This window comes from Schistocerca cancellata, chromosome 4 (assembly GCF_023864275.1).
Source record: "Schistocerca cancellata isolate TAMUIC-IGC-003103 chromosome 4, iqSchCanc2.1, whole genome shotgun sequence".
Classification (NCBI taxonomy): Eukaryota; Metazoa; Arthropoda; class Insecta; order Orthoptera; family Acrididae; genus Schistocerca; species Schistocerca cancellata.
In genome coordinates this window covers 571,268,582-571,293,510 of record NC_064629.1, presented here as the reverse complement: position 1 = coordinate 571,293,510, position 24,929 = coordinate 571,268,582, and the positions used below count along the sequence as shown (strand labels likewise).

Here is a 24,929-nt window from a genome sequence, read left to right as displayed (position 1 = left end):
TTCCTGACCAACTGACCACCGAACAGTGCAGTACTCGAATGACTGTCTTTGAATCATCTGCAATGTTATCATGAGGAAGAATACAGCATTCTGTCGGATACTGTCCCACATGACGAAACATGGTGTCACCATTTTGAATCGGAAAGCAATTGTCAGAGCAAGTAGTGGAAACATGCAACTTCACCACCTCCAGAGAAATCAAAAGCAGTACACACCAGTTCTGGTAAGGACATGATGTCCTTTTTTGACCACAAAGGCCCTCTGCTTGTAGAGTTCCTGGAACGGGGAACCACCATCAATGCCTAGCATTATCAAGCCACTTTACAGAACCTGAGATGAGCCATCAAGTCGAAACACCAAATCATGTTGTCCAATGGCGTTATCCTCCTGCGCAATAATGCCCGTCCACAAACGGCCAATGTGGTGAAGATGACACTGCAGCAATTTCGGTGGGAAATTGCTGGAACATCCACTGTACAGTCCAGACCTTTCACCATGTGGCTTTCATGTGTTTGGAACTCTAAAACAAGCTGTTCCCAGACATCAATTCACAATGGATGACAAAGTGTTTTACTGGGTCCAGGCCTGGATCTGACAACAGCCTACTAGCTTTTTCAAGGTTAGAATCGACCAGCTAGTGTCGCAATGGGATAAATGTACCGACAGTTTTGGCGACTATTTTTGAGTATGTTTACTGTGTATAAACTCCATTTTTGAGTTAATAAAATTATTACTATTACCTTACACTAGTGACCGGGTTTCATATGCCCCTTACATAACACTATAAATAAATGTGTTGTGTGGTGTGGTGTCAATACTTGTGAAATGAGCCTCAAAACCCTCTGACTACAAACAGGAAAGATCTTTCACTAACCAGATACAGACTGTCACTTATCAGTGGATTTCAGAAGAATCTGGCACACTTCAAAATTTAGGAAGTGAACACTAAAATCAGTAGATCCGAAGATAACTGAAGCAGCTCTTATTTTGTACAAAAATACCTTAATAATCTTCTGTAGATTTCTCCATGTATCTTCTAGTGCTTCCATCGTAAACCAAGTGTATGGATTTGGCCCAACATTAAAATTCTTTATCTGCTGATCCAACTTCGCAAGGGCATCAAAATCAGCTTGTGCTGATGAAAGGGAGGCCTGAAAGAGACAGAAAGTCAATGATAACTTCAGTACACTGACAACAAAACTAGACTGAGCTGAAAACTTTGATTATACATGAAAGATCTTAGCAACATTTTTACAACAACAGTTTTATTACCTGAAATTGTTGATGCGCCTCTCTCAATGCCCTGATTTCTTCAATAGAATTGCAGCGAACTGGGTCAGTTAAATCTTCCTCTGCATTTTCAAACCAAGAATTAAATGCTGAAGCCTTCTTTGCAAATGTGAGATACAGTTCTTCAATCTGTCTGAACTGTTCTTGCATTCGAAGTAATTTCTGCTTACGAGCATCTGAATCTGCCAGCAACTTCTGCCATCTACAAAAATCCACAATTTTTTTTTTTTTATTATTAGCTTTTCTGCATGCAGTAATGATCTATTTCATATGAAAAGGTATATTAATAACTTTCACACACCTGGCTATTACATCAGCATGTCTCTTGAGAATCGCAGGTGTCTGGTCGTGTGAAGCTGAAACTAACTGTTCTTTCAGACTTGTGATGTTCTGGATACCTTCATGTTCAAATGCATGGAGACCTATTGACAGAAACATGATGAAAATGTCTCATTGTGACTGTATATAATATATCACCCAAACTTAGTCTCAAGTGGCCAACTTTTAGAGAGACAAATTTACATTTAGTTCGAGCAATCGTACAAGGTCTGTTCAAAAAAATTCTGGAACATTTGTAATTTTGCGTCAATGGTGCGTTGGAGCGAAATGCGGCTGGCATCCCTGCACACATCTGTATTTAACGTGTAATTGCCACTAGTTTCACTGTTGCATGTCTGTTGGTTATTGTTCACTGCTGTATCGAGTAGGACGTTGTGTCACACAGTTTGCAGATTTCAAGAGTGCGGATTTACATGAACTATCCGTCTGCATTAAATTTTACATGAAAGTCAAGTAAACCTTTACAGAGACACACAAAATGATGCAGGAAGCCTATGGTGATGAGGGCTTATGCCAAACTCCACGTTACAAATGGTTCACACAATTTCAAAATGGCCAGACGCTAATGTCAGGAATATCAACGAAACTGTGCATGTTAATTGAAGACTGACTGTCCAAGAGATTGCAGAAGACCGTAGCACTACAATTGGATTGTCATGAAATCCTCACATAGCATCTGGGAATGCATCGTGTTGCTGCCAAGTTCGTCCCACAGCTCATGAGTAAAGTCCAGAAAGTCCTTTGCCTTGCAATCTGTGAAGAGTTTTCAGGCCACACAAGTGAGAACAAATGTTAATTGATGGTGCTATAGGGACATGTGAAAAAATGTGAGAAGGAAATGGCCTGAAATGTGGCAAGATAATTCGTGGCTTTCGCATCGCACTAATGCACCTGCACATTCATCCCTGTTGGTGCATGATTACTGCGCAAAAAAACCAAGTCACTGTGCTAAACCTTTTTCTTATTTCCAAAGTTGAAAACCCTATTGTAAGGACCAAGATTTGCAATGATATATGAGATCAAAGAAAATTCGCAGATGGCACTTAACATAATCCAGCAAGAGGCGTACCAAGACTGCTTCCTGAAGTGGAAATGGCATTGGGAGTGGTGGATCAACTGTGGCAGAGAGTATTTCAAAGGAGACCATGCACTACAAGTAAAAGATAAGCGTAGAAAAATTTTGTGGACAAAGTTCCAAAATTTTTTGAACAGACCTTGTATTTAACATTTAAGAATCAATTTTTTGGTGGAAGTTGTTTGAGAACTGAGCTTATAAAGAGAAAAATATGACAATGTAACAAACATTTAGAAAAGTATTTTCTACACTCTAAACAGAAAAGGAAATTAACAATGTGACATCCTTTACAGAAACTGACAAGTTCAGGAGGGTTATGAATGGCTGTTGCTCTGACACTTAAAATGAGGAAATACAACACACACATTTAGTGGTACAATACTAATGAGAATTTTATTTACCTGCATCAAATGTCTCTTGTTTTGTCAAAAGTGTCTGCACAGTGGAAAGATCACGACCAAATTCTTCTGATCGAACGTGAGTTTCCTTATCAGCAATCCACGATTCAACAACATCTGCTTTCCACATAAATTGTAAATATGCAGAATTTTCCATCAACTTTAACTTCCGACGAGCAGCAAGTGAGGCCAAGTGATCTAATTTCACCTGCAGAAGACATTATTGTAACACTTATCTTACAAATGCAGAAACAGCTTTATTTGAAGTATTTAAACTAAAATTTATGAAGCATAAAAACAACTTGTAATTAGAACACAGAAATACGTCTAACTTTTTACATCTTCTACTACGGTCAGTCATTTTATCAATGACACAGTTTAGCACTAATGTGCAGAAGTTCACAAACTTGGAATTGCGGCAGTATTTTATAGATAAATGTCACCCAATGGTAATTGTAATGCAAACTTTTCTTAAAGGAAATAACATAAATTGGATGATGATAATACTGGGTGGCTACCTTACAGGTTAGAATGACAAATTCTGTGAGAGGAGAGATGGTGACAGGCTGTATCACTATAGTAACTCATCTAAAAAATGAAAGAAGAACTGCTCCAATAAAGGATCTGTCACGTTTGTCAAAATGTTGAAGTACACAAGAGTTGGCTCACACCTTTTACAGATCATCTCTTTTCCGATAAGAAAACAAATTTGGCCTCAGTTTTCTATAACTTCCAGTAATGTTAAGTGTCATTAATAGTCTTGTAATTATTGTAGGTGACTCAGTTCTTGGGACAGATTTTCAGCATCTGGGATAGCTTTTACTCAATGCACTAGGGTAGCTTGTTTCTGAATAGAGACAACAGAAAAGCAGTCTTGTAGCCCCCCTCCCCAGCAAAACTGAAAACTCATGAGGGCTGAAGGACAGTTCAATGGTCTAAACATCCTATGTACATATGCAGCCTTTGAGGGTGGCTACTATGGCACTGGGCAAACACACAATGTCAGGTGGAACAAGAAAGGTGTTTACATTACACCTACAGTACACCAAGAGATCAGTCTTGGCAAACGTGCCAAGACATCAGTCTTGGCAAACGTGATTTCACATGTGCATAAAACCACATTTGATGGCATCTATGTTACTACACAGACAAACAGTTCCTGGGATTGCATAATACAAGATGCAACCAAAATTAATATAATTGAAAAATCACCTTGCAAGTTAAATTTGACAATTGTCAAGGAGCCTCAACCAAAAGATCATGACTATTTTGTTAATTCATATTGCCATGCATTTGTATAGCCACCTCAATGTACAAATGTTCTGTGGGTCCTTAAGGCATATCCTGAACTGTAACAGTATGACATTCCTCAAGAAAAGACATCACACTGAATCAACATGGGTTCAGGAAAAACTGTCCTTATGAACAACAGCTCTTTTTTTTCACACAAAATGTCTTGCAAATTGTATGTGCAGCTCAACAGATAGATTCTGTTTTCGTTCAATCCCAAAAATGTGTTGACTGCTGTATCAACCTGTCAACTGTTTACTGAAATGTGCTCCCACTGCTTTTGCTCACAAATATAGGACTGACTTGAAAATTTTTTGCATTAATGAAACTAAATATGATGTTAATGATGATGTTTGGTTTGTGGGGTGCTCAACTGCACGGTTATCAGCTCCCGTGCAAATTCCCAACCTCTGCTCAGTCCATCTCGCCATTTTCATGAATGATTATGAAATGATAAAGACAACACAAACACCCAGTCATCTCGAGGCAGGTGATGAAACTAAATAGTCTTCCATGATGGAAACTCTAGAGGAAATCATTTCTACAAGAGTGAAAAGCAAAACGACTATAGTCCAAACAGCAACAGGAGATCCCTCACAGTTGATGTAGGTTTTATACAGCTGCTTCACACACATCATATAAAAGATTTTATTTATGTTATGATGGCAATGCCTCAAGTGTTGCCATAGCTCTAGGTGATTCTGGCTTTCAGGCAATACAGACAGCAGTAGTTTGACCTCCACACTTGAAAGCTGGCAACAACACTGCCAGCTGCCTTGGATCTTCTTTTCCATACAGAGTATGTAGTCTCACCACTTACTGTAATGAAGGGCAGCTGTCTGTAAATGCAAGATAATGTCCACAACAAAAAACAAGACTCAATTGTATCCGAGTATTTTAAAATGGGCAAACATGATATCGTTAATAGGTGAGAGGAATGGAACAATTCGTAGTTACAGTTCTTGGAAACTGTAGTGCATATATGGAAGAAACCATATACAAGAAATGTGATCTATTGCTGAATACATTCATTTATGATAAGAGTTATCATGTAGGCATGATAGAAAATACCAAATAAATTCATACACATCCTGTGAAGTTTTAACAGGTCAGTACAGCCTGCACAAAACAGTAACTGAGATGCTCATGAAACTTGAATGGTAATATGGTAGAAAGACGACAATGTTCTTGTGAAATACTGTTGAACAAATGTAGAGGACTGGGATTCAAGAAAGACAATTCTATGGAATCTTTTGTTAATTCTGTGAAAGGGGCAATGAGAATAAGATAAGAGATTAAGGAACCGACCAAGACTATCATTTAACTCAACAGATGAATGGAATACAACAGAAAGTCACTATTACTGGGTTTAAGTATCCTCCACCATGCTCTAAACAGTGGCCTCCACAGTACAGATGTAGCACTTTCAGTTGATAACAATTTATATTACACTTTCCTAATGCAAATGTGCTGTACAGTATATACCTGTAGCTGTTGACAACGCTGGGCAATGCTTTCCATGTGATGATTGTTGTCTGCGATTAACTTTTGACCAGCAGCACAGATATCTGCACAACGATCTCCATGTGCAGCAAAGTCTGTTTCAAAAGCATCATGTTTCTTTAGAAGGCCTTGAACTGCAGCCATTGTATCACCATAATCTTCTACTCCCAAGAGTTGTTGCTTCTCACTGGAATGTTTAATTTTCAGTTTATTAAATAAGTATAAATTTTATGTCAGAAATAATTTTTTTAATTTATTCAGTTGAAATCACATTTCCAAATCAAACTAAGCTGCACTGGTAATGAGTATGGGGACTCTGCTTGTGGTTTGTTCTTGGGAAGTTAGTATTTTGATCGACTGAGGAAGAAACATTGGCTTTCTCATTCACTTTAATAGTATATAAATAAAAATAATTGAGTGTCAAGCAGATATCTTAGTAACTAGTACCTTATCCAAGCTTCTTCTTCTTCCACTTTTGCCAAGAACTGCTGATATGTAAGGGACTCATCCAGCTTCTGACCACGAGTAGCTGCCATCTGCTTAAGCTCTGCCCATGCCTGATTAAGGAGCTTGAGGCGCTGAAAATCACAATTATTTGCTGTTGATGTACAACACATTGCTAAACAACATAAAACTAAATTATATCCTCTGAGTATTAAATCTTTTGTGGCATATTTATGAAACTGATTTTAAGCACTCTCACAAAAAGTAAATTTTACATATACATGAGTTGGACAAAAATATGGAAACACTGAACATAAATGCAGCTGCTAGCCAAGGCTGTAGATTACACTGTTGTATTTGACCATGAACGGCACCTGTGAGATGTCCTCAATATTTTCCAAGTGTCAGTTGTGGTCAGATCAATGTTCTGCGTAGTTGTTAAGTGCATTATGTCTGAGTGTAGTGAATTTAAATGTGGACAAATTGTAGCTGCTCATACGGTGGGTGCTTCCGTAACCAAGGTAACCGAAAGTGTTTCGTGATTCAAGGGAAGATTTATACCACATACAGGGAAAGTGGAAAAACACGATCTGTTAAGTCCCAACATGGACAAAATTGTATGTTGAGTGATCTTAACAGACTATCACTGAAGAGGATTGTGACAAGAAATAAGGGGATGCCAGTTGCAAAAGTTACTGCAGAACTGACCGTCGCACTTGCAAACCATGTTAGCACCAAAAACAATATGAAGGCAGCTCTATAAATAAGGAATTTCAGTGCGAGCTGGAATTCCAAAACCACACACCAGTGATACAAATGCTGGTGACAGTAAAATGTGGTGTGCAAGCCATAAAACCTGACTATCGAGCAATGGAAGACAGTAATTTCGTCAGGTGAGTCCTGTTTCACGCAGTTTCCAACTTCTGGCAGAGTTTAAATCCCAAGAGCAAAACACAGCGGGGGTTAAATGATGATTTGGGCAGCCATATTATGGTATTCCATGGACCCAATAATTACTCTAAAATGTTGCATTACTATCATTATGGCTGATCAGCCCCATCCCATGCTCCAATGTTTGTTTCCTAATGCTGATGCTGTGTTCGAAGAAGACAAGGCTTCTGTTCACACAGCTCACATCATCCAGGATTGGCTTTGTGAGCACGAGGATGAATTGCTCCATTTCCTTTGGCCACCAGTCATCAGACCTCAATATTCTTGAGCCTTTGTAGTCTACTTCGGAGACAAGAGCGCATGATCGCTATCCAATTCCATCAATACTGCCTGAACTTTTCACTACTCGGCAGGTTAAATCGTGTAAGATACCCTTGAAAACTATACAGTACTGGTATTTATCCATTCTGAAATGACTGGACCTGCTTTGAATGCCAACGTGTTTCCTACATGAGATTAGGTAATTTGGTAAGAAAATTCTCTCAGGCTTCCAGCCTCGTCAAGTGATTTAAAATCCACGAGCTGAGTGCTCCTCAGACATTGTCAAGTGGCAACGGTTTTAAGATTATAGCCATGCTACCTTCAGTGATGTCATTGATGCTTGCTCCAGCACCATATGACGCAATGCTTTCACTGTGGACCTGCCATACCTGCTTCAACCTTCTGATGGCCGAGTTCCAAGCTGTGCTTAGCTACATGCTGCCATCTTTACTAAGGGTGTTGTCACAACTTTCTGTCTTGACTGGTTCTTTTATGATACTATCTCAAAAATTATTGGTCCATGCACTAACATGTCTCATCCAATGAAGTACAGGGTCCATTTACTAGGGCATGTTCTACTACCATTGATTTCGAAGGATACCATAGGCAGACAGCACTGTTCAATAGTATGCACAGTTTGCCCAACAAAAAACTGTCCACACCCACATGGTATTTTACATACGCTTAGTGTTCTAAGACCTACATGTCTTTCACAGACCTCATGAGCTGTTGACTTTTGCAGGTGCCCTGAAGATCGAATTGATTTTATGCCTTTTTACGAGCTGGCTATCTTTCCTACTACTGAGCCACAGAATGACGAAAATGCAAGCTACTTCATGTACTCCTGAGGGGGTCTACCATTAAGTTTCTTGGCAAAGATGGCTTGCAAAATCTGACACTGATAGCCGTTTTCCATGAATACTTTATGAAAGTAGCTAAGTTTGTTTGGTAGACTTTCAGTGTCGAACAGCTTCTGCTCAATGCTTCAAGGCCCTCAGAACAGAACTGTTCTGCGAAGGGTGGCAGCAGCTGGTAGTGGGCAGGTATAGGTCTATATGGGTGGGTTTCTAGTCAACACTGGTTGAGACACCCATCTGCATTATGGCAGACAAGAACGTAAAGGAATGGTAAGACACTATCCGTCTCTACCTCCAATGTGAACTTGATGTTGTCAAGAAAGTTGTTAATATGTTCCAAGAATTCTCGCAGCTTTTCACACCCATGAGACCACACAGTGAACATGTTGCCTACATAAGGATAAAAGCAGCTACGTATTGTAGGAGCCATGTCCAGGGTATGTCCTTAAAGTGCTCCACAAACTATGTCCTTAAAGTGCTCCACAAACAGATTGGCTATAAATGGAACTAATGGGATTCCCATCACAATGCTGTCTGTCTGGTTAAAATATTGTCCACCATACAAAAATTACAATGACATTGGAGTGTGTTTAAATAAATCCACAACACTATCGTCAAATAACTGGGAGAGCAGATCTACAAGATCTTTGATGGGAACGCACCTGAATAAGGACACCACATCAAAGCTATCCACCATATCCCCTCCTCCATGACACAAGCTTGTGGATTTCAAACCACTTGAGGCACCTGAAAGCGGGAGAGAATTTTACCTGTATACACTAGACTCTCGCTAATCCGGCCATTCCTTGCAAATACGGGTGCTGGATCAGTGGAAGTGATAGATTACTGAAAGTGTCTGAAATTTAGTTTAAGCATATAGGGACTATACTATATTAAATCCAAAGTATATTCATTTTCGTAGAAAACTTTGTTCTCGAGTGTTTGCATATACAGTAGTATCAATCTCTACAAAACACATCCCGACTTTTTAGTTGTTGCAATGATGATATGCGATGCTGGCACGCAATGTCTTTACAATCATTAAATCAGTACTGCATTATCTGGCTGTTGCATAATGTACTCCAGGAAGATATCTTTCAGCTTAAGTCCAGCAGTGTGAGACATCATCTTGCTCTCTCTTCCTATGTCCTCTCCATGACTTTCATCACTAATATTCTGCATACTTTTGATTCTTTCATTTGTTAAAATTTGATCTATCTTGCAGTTTTCCTCATTTATTCACTTAGCAACATATTCCTGATAAATTCCTCCTCCTCTTAACTAAAAACACTGTTGCACGTAACAACTCAACTCATTGTTGTGTGCGTCATTTCTGCTTCACCGACTATTGCATGTGGGCCAAATTACTGAGAGGCTGGACTACTAAGGGCCGAATTAGTGAGAGTTCAGTGTTTATCACCACGAAACATGGATTCATATATTGCATTTTCGGTGTTTCTATATTTTTGACCCCCCCCCCTCCTGCTGTGTATCAATAATGCTATAGTTTAAAACACTATAAATAGGTAACAAATGGAAGGAGTATCTGTTTTGTGAAGCTCTTGTCCAATAGGTGTAACTGCATGGTGACAATCTATTCTAAAACTACAACAGTTTTGGATTGAATATAAATAACAGTACGATGAAAGACAAGCTCTCACTACGTAGAGAAATCAATCAGAATCAGAGAGGGACATCAAAATGGTGACAAACATTGTAATTAAGATTTCTAACTTGCTCAATACGTCGTTTATGAGATAATTGGTTGTGTTTTCTCATACCGAGGTTAAAATTCATGTATTTATGCTTATTTGGATTTCGAAGTCAACTTAATTGTTATACAAAATTTTTGAACATTATAGACCAACTGACATCAATAGTAATTACTAGCAAAATGTTTTGTTATCTTAAATGTGAAAGCACACCTGAAGCAAATAGAAAAATTTTGGATTTTTGGGGATCAAATTTTAGATGTTGTAAACAGACTTTTTGCATCACTGACATCCCTGTTTGAAAAATCTAACTTGGACCAACAACAACATGCAATTGCTTTATGTATTTTACTCTACTAATGATCTAAATTATTATCTGCTGGGCCCGCAGTTTGTGTAATGTCATATTATGACATCATCTTTATACTTTAGGCAAAATTAAGTGAAAACTGTTTATTTCTTGCTGATTACGCAAGTTCACAACAAGCTTGTTTCGGCATATGCGACATCATTATGTCTATCCAAAGTACCATCCTTCACTAGATGAATTTCACAAAATTACAGTGCGTCATTTCTTTGTTTTACAGATAGCATTTTTATATAAATGTGAAACTTAAGCATTTTGTCTCTTTAGCACTGACATATGACGACTACTTTTGGCTGTTAAATTGCTTGCACTGCCATATTCTTACCTGTTCAATTTCTGGAACACCCAAATTTGAGACATCCATTAACTTCTCTCCAGCTTCCTGAACGGCCTGAATGGCTGGTTCATGTGATGCAAGTTCAGTCTCCAATCTCTTGTGCTTCTTTTTCAGGTTCTGAACACCTGTCAAATCGCGGCCATAGTCATCAGATCCAACAAGCAATTTCTTCTCTCTGCAAACAAGATAACATAAGATTTCAAAATCTTCTATTGTATAAAAGATCCATTGTAAATATCTATAAGCAATTTACATTTTCGATCATTTGTATGAAACTAACTACTTAAATGTATAATTCTGGTAATGAAAAATTCTGGCAGGATGTAAATAATTTTGGAGTAAAGGTAAACAGCTCACTGAATAGTAAAAGCTCTGTGCTGCTGACAACTCAATGCCTCTACTGTACTGGAAGCACTCCTAAATTATATTTGTAAGTCTTGTTTCTAAGTCTATTACCCCCCGTGGATTTTAACAAACTTGACATCTGAGAATGAATAAACACAAAAAGAGCAAAGTATGTTGGAGAATTATCCAAGTCACCACAAGTGCTGAAATCAAATTTATAGTGTACTTACGTGGTCTCAACCCTGTGAAGTCTAAGTAGAACATTATCACATATACGCTTCTTCAATAAAAATCATTGTTATGGATAAAACCCAAGTTTAAAAACAAAACAGACATATTCACTGATGCAAAATGTTGTGTACTCTTTACATAAATTGATAGTAGTCAGTTTAGCTTGCATCAGAGCCTTTTGTCAATAAATTTTAATTCCAAGAAAAATTAGAAAACCCTGCACAAACAACCTGAAGCCTTTGGGAATACACAAATGTAACTGTGAACAAAAATAAGCACTGCAATGTCCAAATATTGTACACATAATTGACAATGGAAATAAATAGCAAGTTAAGAAAAATAAGACTTGAATTAAAATGACTTCAGGAGTAAGCACACTGCAGAACTTGTGTACAGGTGAATATTCTCCTACATTTCCAAAAATATTATTCAGGTACATTTTGTAAGGAATGAAAGGAAACATAAAAGCAAAACTAATTATTGAAAGAACTTTAAACAACACAACTGTTGCGTAAAAGCAATTTCACTGTCACTAAATGTAACAATTGTTAATGAATAGCAGCGTAGTTTGGTAGCTACCATCATTACACGTTTCAAAGACGTGATTTTTTTTTCCTTCCAATGACAAGAAGAAACTTTCAGTCTCATTCTACTGTGTGTGATACTCAACAGAAAAAAATGTAGGACAACACAACGAACATAATTTGCAATAATGCAAACGGGAACAAAATACGACAGTCAACTGTTTCCCAATATACATTAAGAAACACTTTCAAGTACAATACAGTAACATGGTACAATTTACAGAGTAACAACCTGTCGCTGGCGGGAGGGAGGGAGGGAGGAAGGAAGGAAGGAAGGAAGGAAGGTAGGAGGGGAGGGAGGGAGGGAGAGAGGGGGAGGGGGAGAGAGAGAGAGAGAGAGAGAGAGAGAGAGAGAGAGAGAGAGAGAGAGAGAGAGAGGGGGGGGGGGGGGCCAAATTTGCTTTCTAGAGATTTTCACTGTATGCTAAAAAAAGAATTGTTTCTTCAGAAAAGTTAAGAATACTAACAATTAGCATTTATTTCATTAATTTTTTGTGATTGCAGCCTGATTACATCCGATGTCTAGCCACAATATTTCAAATGCCAAACATTCAGCCATCTTCATGAGTAAACTAACACTTTTTTCAAGATACTCCGCAATTTACATCATGCTTAACTGTGCTAAGTATGAAGGATACTACAGTTCTGTCAAATGCAGCTGAGCTAGTGGGAGTGTAGGTGATTGGGAAGTCCAAGCTATTACTACATATATTTAACTAACTCAGGAGCAATGCCATCACAAAACAAATTAACATAATGAAAATTAATATTATAATATTTTCTGCATTTAACTTGGTGAATGTTTCAAATCTTCATACTGTAATATTGTTATGTTACTTTAGAGCTATTGCTGTAGCTATCTACATCAATGGACAATGTATAGCAAAAACACAGAAAAAAATAATGTGTGTAAACCTTGGCATAATTTACTATGAGTTTTGATGTTTTTTACTGGTCTGTACAAATAGTGGAATCAATACTCAACTACTAAGTTCTAAACCATCCTCAAGCAACATTCAAGGAAAGGTAAGTATGACTTACTTTATCCACGATTCTTCATCTGCAATATCCCTGAAGAACTGATGGAGCGTATTCGCTTCATTCAATCTAGCCTGACGATGAGCTGCAAGATTCTTTATACGTTCATAGCGTTCATTTATTGATTGTCGTTTCTCTTGAATACTTGCTGTATCAAACTGACCACTCTCAATTAGTGAATCAGCTTGTGCATTCATGTCTGTAACAAAGGAGGTTCAATGAGTCTAAGAAATAAAAGACACAATTTACCTATCAACATAACTTTTTTGCACTCACCTTTAATGCGATCTTCATGTGCCTGTATATCAGCCTCAACAAGCTGGTGCTTCTTTATCAGATTCTGCACAGATGCAAGGTCTTTTCCTGAGTCCTCAGATGTCAAAAGTGATTCTACTTCTCCTAACCAGAAATCAAGATCTTTCACAGCAGCAATATATGTTCGCTGTTTGTTGGCTTCCTTCAGCTTCACTGTTTTCTCTGTTGTTTTCTGGGTCAAGTACTCCCACTGATCTGCTATAGATGCAAGCCTGGCCTGTAAGCATACATATACAATTACTCCTACACACTTTAAAATTTTGGGACTATTTATAAATCTGTTAAAAGCACTGTACTATACTGAATAAGAGGAAAATTCTGCCTTTATTAGAAAAGCCAAATTACAGATTTTTATGAAAACAAACATTACATTTGAAAGCAACTGGACATGAAAACCATTTTATAGCTGAGCTTGTCTACTATATCATACAACCTAAACTTTTACAAAAAGTGGGAACCATTCATCCTACAACATGCTGGACAGTGTGTAGGCACAAAACAAGGCACTGAACACACTTGTTCAGCTTTTGAATGTGTGTGGTGCTGCAGGTCAACTAGTAGGAAGTGTCTACTCAGATAAGGTGGACAGGATGAATGTATGGTACAGAAAATTTCTCACAGAAAGATAACTTAAATGAATGACATTATTATGAAATTAATATTGTAAAATGCAGCATTAGATTCTGACAGATGTATACCTTCATGATGGGTACTCAGTACACAGAAAAGACTATACAAAAAACTAAAAATCTGCATTACACTTCCATTCACCCTGATCCTGGAAATTTATAACATGGGTTCTACTTTCCTGATCAACTTCAGAGACAAATGTAAAAACATACCTGTACTGCTTCTTCAGATCCTGCACACTGATGCTTGTCTATGAGATTCTGACCCATGGCAATTACACTCTGGATTCTGTCAGCATTAGCAGCAAGTTCTGCTTCAAAAGCTTGGTGTTTCTGGTGCTTTGACTGTATGTTGGCAGGGTCCTTGTAACTTTCTTCTGTAGCTAGTTGCAGCTTCTCTGCAATCCAGTTCTCCATTTCATCTGCATCACGGCTAAACACAAAAATTATAATTTGTAACAAACGAGATCAGGGTGGAGGAGGTATCTTAAATGATAAGTTATTAGTAAGGCATCACTTCCCTACCTGAACTGTTGCAGAGTCTGTGATTCGCCTAAGCGTGAGCGTTTTTCAATCAAAGCTTCTTTCAAGTGACGCCACCTGTCAAGCACCTGACAGCGCTTCTCATCAATTTGTTTAGAAGCGTAATGATCAGCACCAATTAACTGGTCAGCCAATGTCTGAAGTGCTGCAATCTTTTCTTCCTGCAACCCAAAGAAAAATGACACATATTACTCTGGATCACAATCAAAGCATGACTCCTGTCCACTGCCCCAAGACAGAAACATGGGTAGACATTCTAGTCGGAAAATTCCAGACCAGCACATATATGCAAATTTTTTCTGAGAAAGACAAAGTATCCTTTGGAGGACACTATCAGATAAATACTATGTACTGAAAGTACATACCTCCCATGTAGCACTAATGACATTAAAAATCTGTACTTCATCTAAATGTAAGATTATCAATATTCCTATAGGAGGAAACCAAGAACACAAGTTGAATATTTTGATCAAAATTTCATAAAATTGAAGAGTGGAAAGAGGGGGGGGGGGGGGGGGGGGGGGCAACTTACCTGGAACATCCTAAGTGTCATAATGGGAAACTGAATGGTTCTAAGCACCAATACGAAAGTTTTTGCTTGAAGTGTCATTAACATAGAAGCACTATTTTTATTTGTGACAACACAAGTAAAAAAAAATATAGCAGCAGTATTTTAACTACTGTTGTTCACATATCATACCGCAGCAAGAAAAGTGACAAGTTAAAAAAAAAAAAATCATAAAATTAATCCTTTTCAAGTCAAGTTTTCTCAATTACTGGATTTTTGAGTGGTTCAAATGGCTCTGAGCACTATGGGACTTAACATCTGTGGTCATCAGTCCTCTAGAACTTAGAACTACTTAAACCTAACTAACCTAAGGACATCACACACATCCATGCCCGAGGCAGGATTCGAACCTGCGACCGTAGCGGTCACCCGGTTCCAGACTGAAGCGCCTAGAGCCGCACGGCCACACCGGCCGGCTATTTTTGAGTGGTGTCACTGTTCTTGACATGGTGCAATGTATCATTTCTCAGTTCTATTAAATTTCATACAAGAAAATAATAAAATTAAAATAAAGGAAAAAACTTAGTACTGACTTCATCTTACACAACTCCATTCTTGTAATTAGATGTAGAAAAGTTTTACAGTAAAACTACCTGTGCAGTTGTTGAAGAAATGGCATCATCAACAGCCTTTTTTGTTTTGTAGATGAAGCATGGTATGTTATGCCACGTTCTTTCCTCTTTTGAATACATTAACATTTTCCCATTCTTCTGTTTCTGAATAAGAATTTATATATAGCTACTGGAGATGGACGAGTCTTACTGCATTTAGAGATCTTACACGTCTGAATGGACAGCTATGTTTCAGCAACAACTTTAAAATCAAAGTAGTTGGTTGTGTGCACTGGAAGTACATGGAATGGATCACAACTTGAACTGAGCCAACAACCTTGTGTAACTCTCGTGGAACAAAGCCCTTGCTTATCTATTTTCATTTCTTTGTAACTGCAAAATCTCAGCTCAAAAAGCTGTGCCCACTCACTAGAAACTTGTGTTTTAACTCTTCAAACCATCCCAAAATAAATGGAGGAGATCGTGTCCCACAGTATTTGGAAATCCATTGAGAAGCACTGCTTGGAACAAAGACAATGTGCCAACTAATAATGAACATTTGAAACATTTTCTTCATGATTTGAGACTTGGAACAAGTCTAGGAAGATGTAAGAGTGTACCTAGAACACAACAGCACTGAAAACGCATTTTGTGAAAAATGACGCTTAGAATAGTTTCCATTACCACTCTTCAATTTTTGTGTTCATCAAAAGAACATACCACATGGTAAAGGACCATTACAGCGAAACAGCAAAACTTTTGCAACCAAAACCTTTATTTCTATTTGTTCAGATAAGGAGAAAGGGGGAAAGAAAATGGGAGGGTAGTTTTAATGACAAGGATTTGTCAATCAAGAACCAAAAGAGGAGAACCAAGGTTCTAAAGAACAAAAATCAACATCCACACACACATGGGACTCAAAGCCCCCAGAAGTTAATTGCGCAACAGAAGTTAATTGCGCATTGAATGAATCAGTTTATACTTTGCTGAAGAGTAAAAAATGTGAACTAAGGAGAGACGAGGAGATTAGTGTTTAACGTCACTGATAACAAGGTCATTAGAGACAGTGCATAAGCCCGGGTTAGGAAAGTATATGGAAAGAAATCCACTGTACACTTTCAATGGAACCATCCTGGCATTTGCCTGAAGCAATTTAGGAAAACCGTGGAAAACCTAAATCACGATGGCCAGACACAGGCTTGAACCATCATCCTCCTGAATGTGAGTCCAGTGTGCTAACCACTGTGTCACCTCAGTTGGAATAATAATAATAATAATAATAATAATAATAATAATAATAATAATAATAATAATATACACCATCTCAGTATCAGACATTAACAGAGAGTGATGAGAAGGTACAGGTACAATGCTGAGGTAACTATTCTAGCAAGTTTCTCATCTTAAGGATCAATAAATAAGAATTGTTTTGGCAATGTGAAGCTACAGTTCTTTACACAATAATCACTCCAAAACTTCAGAACTTCACATACAGAATATTTGGCTCGTGCCCCTATGCTTAATACACACTGATTGCTTCAACATTCAATTCTTGTCCAATTCCTGCCTTTTTTCTTACAGCCCTATTGCCCAACACAAATAAAACTGAAGACACTGACCCAGTTACAATGTGAGTGGGTAACTTCCCCATCCCCTGCAAAACATATGCACTTTCACTCCTAACTTCATAGCTTTCCCATTCTTTTTTATCTTTTGCCTCCTTTCCCATGGTTCCTCCTCTCTTTCTCTACACTTTCTAAATTTGTACATTTTCTTCTTTTACTCCCCATGTCACTTCTTGTGGCTGATCTCTTTAGTTAAATTTTCTGATTGTAACTATTTTCTCTCTAGTTGTAAATAGTTAATTTTTAGAACTTTTTCCCCTTCTGTTGCTCACCAGCATGCAGTGTCCAGATGGCGTAGTGGTTAATGGGTTAATGTAGCATACATGCAGCACTTTTCCATACATCTTCCAACAATGACTTGACTTTATACACACACCATTTGCTTTTGGATTTCTAATGAAGGAAAACTTGCAATGGCTTTCAGTAATCCAACTAACTCACACTCTGTTTGCAGATGACGCTGTCGTTTATCAACTAATAAAGTCATCAGAAGATCAAAACAAACTGCAAAACGATTAAGAAAAGACATCTGAATGGTGCGAAAAGTGACAGTTGACCCTAAATAACGAGAAGTGTGAGGTCATCCACATGAGTACTAAAAGGAACCCGTTAAACTTTGGTTACACGATAAATCAGTCTAATCTAAAAGCCGTAAATTCAACTAAATACCTAGGCGTTACAATTACGAACAACTTAAATTGGAAGGAACACACAGAAAATGTTGTGGGGAAAGTTAACCAAAGACTGCATTTTATTGGCAGGACACTTAGAAAATGTAACAGACCTACTAAGGAGACTGCCTACACTACGCTTGTCCGTCCTCTTTTAGAATACTGTTGCGCGGTGTGGGATCCTTACCAGATAGGACTGACGGAATACATCGAATAAGTTCAAAGAAAGGCAGCTCATTTTGTATTATCGCGAAATATGGAAGAGTGTGTCACAGAAACAATACAGGATTTGGGCTGGACATCATTGAAAGAAGGGCATTTTTTACTGCGACGGAATCTTCTAACGAAATTCCGATCACCAACTTTCTCCTCCGAATGCGAAAATATTTTGTTGACACCAACCTACATAGGGAGGAACGATCACCAAGATAAAATACGGGAAATCAGAGCTCGTACAGAATGATATAGGTGTTCATTCTTTCCGCGCAATATACGAGATTGGAATAATGGAGAATTGTGAAGGTGGTTCGATGAACCCTCTGCCAGGCACTTAAATATGAGTTGCCGAGTATCCATGTAGATGCAGATAGATGTACATGAATGTCATATGGAATAATGTTCTGGGGTAGCTCATCTTTAAGAAAGAAGGTCTTCATTGCAGACACATGCACTGTGAGAATAGTTCGTGATGTACACTGACCAATCATCTTGTAGACGTCTGTTTAAGGAGTTGGGCATTCTGACTACTGCTTCACAGTATATTTATTCCCTCATGAAGTTTGTTGTAAATAATCCACTACAGTTCACGAGGAACAATGAGGTGTCTAATTACAATACCACATGGAAAAATGACATTCATTACTTCACATTAAGGTTGTCATTAGCACAAAAAGGGTGCAGAAGGCTGCAACAAAAAATTTTGATCATTTATCCAGTGATATAAAATGTCTGACAGACAGCAAAATAAAATTTGGTAACAAACTGAGGAGGTTTCTCCTTGACAGCTCCTATTCCATGGAAGAATTTCTGTTATTGTAATGTGTAAAACGTGGTAGGTAGGAATTACTAACTCACATCTGTATATATATTTTTTTTCTTTTTGTAAAAAAAAAGTTCAGAATGTAACCGTATATACAAATTAATTTGTGGTACAAATATATAATGACTCGTTCCACATCATTACCACCTATCATGGGAAATGATCCATGGAAAATGTTACTAACTAGCTAACACAAGAAAACACACTTTTATCTATGAGTCACAAACTTTTGTCCCTTTCATCTCTCGTTACTGGTGATCCTTCCTTTCTTTGTCCATAATTTTTAAATTATGCAGGATTCAGATTCTAGGCCCATTTTCTAGAGTTACATTGTTTATAAAACAGAGACAAAGATGTTTTCTTGGGTATAATCTAATACTTCCTTGTCACTTGACAATTCCCGTTAAGTGCAATTGTGAAATAATTAGCTATCTAAAGGAGAAAAGAAGTATATTACCACGAACTTGTCAAGAGAAGATTGCCTTTGAATCAAGTGGACAGAGTTGGTATTAATAATAAAGCAAAGATCTAACAGTAATAGCAACACTGGCTCCTAAGAATAGTATACACTGTCTTGTTTTTAAAAGTAAACTATTATATTGGACAAGTAACCAAGGAAGAAAGGAAGGAAGGAAGGACTATTAGAGATTAACATCCTATTCACAATGGGGATAAGCCTCAGCTTGGAAAAGGAAAGATCAAGAAATCGGAAATGCCTCTTGTTTAAGGAATCACACCAGCATTTGCCACAAGTGATTCGTCGAACTCACACAAGACACAAATCAGGAAGGCTGGTTTATATTTGAACCTTGGTCCTCCCATGTCTTAGGCAATGTGCCACTTCACTTTTTACAAGGGGGTGGACAGTAAGTGACTATGAGGATTAAAGAATGATGACTTCTGTTCTTACTCCAACAAAATACTTACATGAGCATTTATGGCTTTGTCAAAATCTTCATGTTTTTTGATGAGAGCTTCGACATTATCTCCCTTTGAATCAACTTCTTCTGCAGCAAGAAATGCTTCCCTAGCTGACATCCAGTTTTCAGCCTGTTCGCAATCTCTATAGAACAGCTGCAATTCTAAACACTGATCAAGTTGCATTCGTCGTGCAATCCAAGCCCTGAAATGCATCAATACTGTGTTAATAACTATCACGTGACTTATTTGTTAGTATTTCATCAAAATTTGTGTAATTTACTCAGAAGTTGGCCTTCCCTACATAAATTTCAATAAATGTTAATCAAAGAAAAAAGAAAAATCTAGCAGTAGCTTGAGAAGACTTTGGCTGCCCTGCAGTTTTCACTGGCAAGCTTCCTCTTCATGCCAAAATCCACAGTTTCAGTTGCAGCATGCACACATTTATCATTTCTTATTCATCATTTTACTACCTGGCCATTAGGCATCCCCAGACTCTTCAGTCTAACTAGACCTTAGTGACAGCAAAATTGTTGCCTTTTTACGATTAAATCTACATTTGGCGATTTCTAGAACATTTTCTTGCAATGAGTATTTGACACTAAGTGAAGAATAAGCTCAAAATATAATCTAACAGATAATGAAAAAATATCCTTCAGACATACCTTGGGAAACTGTTTGTTAAAAGAGTTATGACCCCTTGAAATCATACCTTGTTCAACTACTGTATCTGCTTATTTTACATGATGTTACTGTAATTGCCAGGAAAGATAATTTACAAAGACTTACACGAGCCTCGCTGTGATTGTGATGGCATGAATTTTTATGCACAAGTCACTAAAAGTCAAGTCACAAACTCTTAAAACTACAAAACATTAAGTGAGTGGTAATAAATAATAGCGCTACAGTTCTTCTGAATATTTTAATTTTTACAACATTTCCACTTTGATTCCCATATGAACTTGGCGACTTCACTGTTGATATGTATTCAGATTATCAGTACCTGTATTTTCCTTAATATATACACTTAGCTTCAGCTAAAAATATACATTATGTAGCTTTCAAAGTCTGGTGCTCACACTGATATCATTTTCAGGGTCGCGTACCACAATCGGTAAAAATGGAACCCTTATAGAAGCACATTCTTGTCTTGTCTGTCTGTCTGTCTGTCTGTCCATCTGACAGTTTGGAACTCTTTTTCTGAGGAACTGGTAGATGTATTGAGTTGAAATTTATGCCACACATTAAGGTCTGCAGTCCATTGGTGAAGTAAAAAAGTGAAGCTTCTAAGTCAACGTGGTCATAAGATATAGACATAAATGCCACATATTTTAATACTCACAACCTCCCTCATCAAAACCTATAGAGTACCGTATATACTTGAATAATCCATGTATGTTTTTTCCCAAACTTAAGGGCTAAAAACTGTGGTGCGCACATTATTCGACATATGGTTGGTACTGCTCCACCTCCAACAATAGATCCCATTATTGCATTATTGAGGCCTCAGTCTGTGATGCGTCAATAGCACGTTAGAAGTGAAATATTAATGCCTTCAAACGTGTTAATTATGGCCACAAGTCCTCATTATCACTCATGCACTGCTAAAGAAAAACTGAAAATTTTTGAAGCAGCCGAGAACATTGGAAACTGTTCTGTGAGAAGAAAGTATGACATGAGGTAGAACTGTATTTGTGAGTGGCAAAAAAACAAAACACGGCTTCAAGAAACTAACAATAATTGCAAGGCATATTGTGGCCAAAAAACGTAGTACCTGGCCTCGAATAAAGGCTCTGCACTTACGTAGATGAGAAGTGACAATATGGATGCTCGGTGACGAGTGAAATGTGCTAACTTAAAGCACTGGCTTTAGCCAAAGAACTAGGCATTACCAGTTTCAAATCTAGCCAGGGCTGGCTATCAAGATTTTTAAACTGAAATGAATTAGGATTCCAGAGGGAAACTAACATCGCTCAACCGTTTCCAGCTGATTATGAGGAAAAAATAGGGCAGTTTCATTGTTACGCGATAAATCTGCGACATAAACAGTCCTATATGTTATCGCACATTGGTAATGCGGATCAAATGCCAGTTTATTTTGCGATGCCACTCAACAACACCATGAACAGGAAAGGAGAATCCAGCATCATGATACGAACTGGTGGCAGTGAGAAGCAAAGGTGAACAGTTGATGATGTGTGTAACTGGCGATGGATGAAAGCTACCACCTTACGTGATATTTAAAAGGAGAACTACTCTGAAAATATCAGTGAAAGGCATATTAGCAAGAGTAAATCCGAGAGGGTGGATTGATTGCGTGATGCATGTTTGGCAACATTGTCCTGGTATGTTACTGAATGTAAGTAACATGTTGGTCCAGGAGAGCTTCTGTGGAGACACAACTAAGGAAGTGCAAGACAAATTATAAAAAAGGAAAATTGACTTGGCCATTATCCCTGGAGGCTTAACATCCATCCTGCAATCGCTACATGCGTGTATAAATCAGTCATTCAAAGCTGCACTTAAACAGCAATACACACGATGCATGGCTGATGAAAACCACAAGTTCACACTGTGTGGAAAATCAAACAGCCGGATTTGTTCCACATTTGTGAGTGAGTGAAAAGTGCATAGGACTCCATTCCACAGCCACTGGTGGAAAAATCCTTCAAAAAATGTGGTATCACAAATTCATTGGATGGAACGGAGGTCGACACACTATGGGAGGACGGTGACGACAATTATTCTCCCGATAGTGGTGACAATGAAAGTGATGATGAATAGGGAGGTAAGGGAGCACATGTATTGACCAAAATATTTCATTGCACTTATTAACATTACATTCTCAAACATGGTAATTCGCATTTGTTTATTATTATTATTATTATTTTTTTTTTTTTTTTTTTTTTTATTTTAGGTAGGCCTAGAGTCCCAGCTGGCGGGGATAATGTTCCCCACCTGGCTGCCCGGCTAATGGGCCAGATGACAGGCCCGCCGACCAGCCAGCTGCATGCTGCTGAATATTATATGTAATTTTGAACACATCATTACGTCAGAGCAATTTTTTTAAAAAATAAAACAAATTAAAGCAAAAAATTTTTCCTCCCTCAAAATTAGGGTTCACGGATTGTTCGAGTATATACAGTATTTCCTGTTGGCCTAGAATCATGAAATTTGGCAAGAAGCAATGTTTCACTGTATATGTAAAAGAAGAAAAAAAAAAGAAGAAAAAAAAGAAAAAAATTCAGAAATGTTTTAATTTGTTCTTATATCATACAAAAGCAATACTTTTACCATTTGTTATGTGACTTCAAACTTTAAATTAAAACACTCTTGAAGGTCTTTGACTCCCCAGGACTGATATCTTCCAGTATGAAGATAGAAAACAGGCAAAAATTATCAACATCTTCAATTTCCGTATCAACTGTGTACATACACAATTAATTTTGTATGGAGCCCTCAGAGTGAGACTTCTACTCACACCTGGCCAATTCTCTTTAATTTAATGCCTACATAGCTTTATAGTAAACAACTTATTGTATTCCCTTTTCCACCACTCACATGTAAACAAACCTTAAAACTTGGTAAGTACTATTGTAAATCTCACAACTGCACTTACTTTTCAAGTTCTTGACGGGCTTCTGCCATGCTTTCCAATTTTTCTTGTATCTCAACACTTGCATAATGACCAGAATGCAAAAGCTGTTGTCCAAATAAGTCAAAAGCTTGAAATGTCCCTGCACGAGCATCTATTTCCGTTCGATGTTCCTGGAAAAGATTTTAATCTCAGTATACAAATTTGCTTTCCTTCACTGAATAATTAATTATTCACTCTAACCTTCAGTTATGAATTAAACTAAATAAACTGGCCCCACATATAGTTTTTAATAAAAGCTGGCAATAAATTTTTGTATTTTCATATTCAAAGCCAGCACATTTCAAGAAACAGTTTGCAAACCAACAACATATTAAAACAAAATAAGTGTCTACATCAAAATAATAGAGAAACAACTGTTAAGATTTGCACTTTAAAATAATTCTCTCATAATAACTTAAGGTTAACAACTGCAACTTACTAATCTGTCTATGAGCTCATAACAGAATACTACGAACTACAACCACATTCTATAGTCATCCATTGCATGACTTTCCAATGAGACTGAAGCACATTGCCGCTATCTAAGCAGTTAGCTTCTCTCAACACTAGATGTCTATGCTACAGGTCAATTTATTTATTGCTAGGTTTGGAGGTGTTATAGATTACTTCTCAAAACAAATAAAGAGGTACACCTGCATAAGCCATAAAAAATAACTAAAGGGTACAAATCACCATAATAACCGATTTTCTTAGCCAAATGTAAAAAGTGGCTATCGAACAGCAGAATAAAATCAGCAGAACACTTACATTTATGCTATATATATCTCTCTCTCTCTCTCTCTCTCTCTCTCTCTCTCTCTCTCTGTGTGTGTGTGTGTGTGTGTGTGTGTGTGTGTGTGTGTGTAACTGCTTTGTTTCTCTTGTTAACTGTAAACAGGGAGGAAAAGCAGCTTGTTCAGCATGAACTGGAATTAACAGGCACAGGCAGTGTTAGCAATGACTTGTTGAATAAAAACTAAAATCTTGTGACCAGTCAAAGTTACAAACATTCCATAAAAGCTCATGTACAACATTTTATTAGTTAACTCAGCAAGGAAAGGGCAGTGATCATACTGAGTCTTAAATACATTATTACCCAAATAAAAAAGAACAGAGGATAGAAATTTAAAACTTAATTTTGCATTTCTAAAATCACAAGGCAAATGATATTAACAACGAGACACTCTTTGTTATGGTTTTACATTTAAACAACTAAAATTCGTTACAATCGGTGCCCTAGGTCAATTCTGGCAAGATTGAGGAAAGAAACTGGTCATGCCTTCATACCATAGCTTTGTTTCAGGCATCAGAAGGAATCATCCGCGCCACCTTCCCTCTAAGAATACGCATATGAGAACAAGGTATAACTAGCTACAAAGGACCACGGCAGCAGTTTGTAGCCAGCCAATTT

General features: G+C 37.6%; 1 protein-coding gene across 4 annotated transcripts in view; it reads right to left on the bottom strand.

The window, feature by feature from the left end:
* LOC126185093 (spectrin alpha chain) overlaps window positions 1-24,929 on the bottom strand; it is a 141,858-nt gene that overhangs the window by 9,886 nt on the left and 107,043 nt on the right. For all 4 annotated transcript variants that reach the window (XM_049927895.1, XM_049927896.1, XM_049927897.1 and 1 more), the window contains 13 exons: window positions 23,501-23,649; window positions 19,891-20,086; window positions 14,492-14,670; window positions 14,180-14,399; window positions 13,299-13,554; window positions 13,026-13,221; window positions 10,813-10,999; window positions 6,343-6,473; window positions 5,878-6,082; window positions 3,106-3,310; window positions 1,592-1,712; window positions 1,273-1,492; window positions 1,002-1,151 (listed from right to left, as the gene is read on the bottom strand). In XM_049927895.1, the coding sequence (XP_049783852.1) occupies window positions 1,002-1,151; window positions 1,273-1,492; window positions 1,592-1,712; window positions 3,106-3,310; window positions 5,878-6,082; window positions 6,343-6,473; window positions 10,813-10,999; window positions 13,026-13,221; window positions 13,299-13,554; window positions 14,180-14,399; window positions 14,492-14,670; window positions 19,891-20,086; window positions 23,501-23,649 (2,415 nt within the window). The remainder of the gene's footprint in view (window positions 1-1,001; window positions 1,152-1,272; window positions 1,493-1,591; window positions 1,713-3,105; window positions 3,311-5,877; window positions 6,083-6,342; window positions 6,474-10,812; window positions 11,000-13,025; window positions 13,222-13,298; window positions 13,555-14,179; window positions 14,400-14,491; window positions 14,671-19,890; window positions 20,087-23,500; window positions 23,650-24,929) is intronic.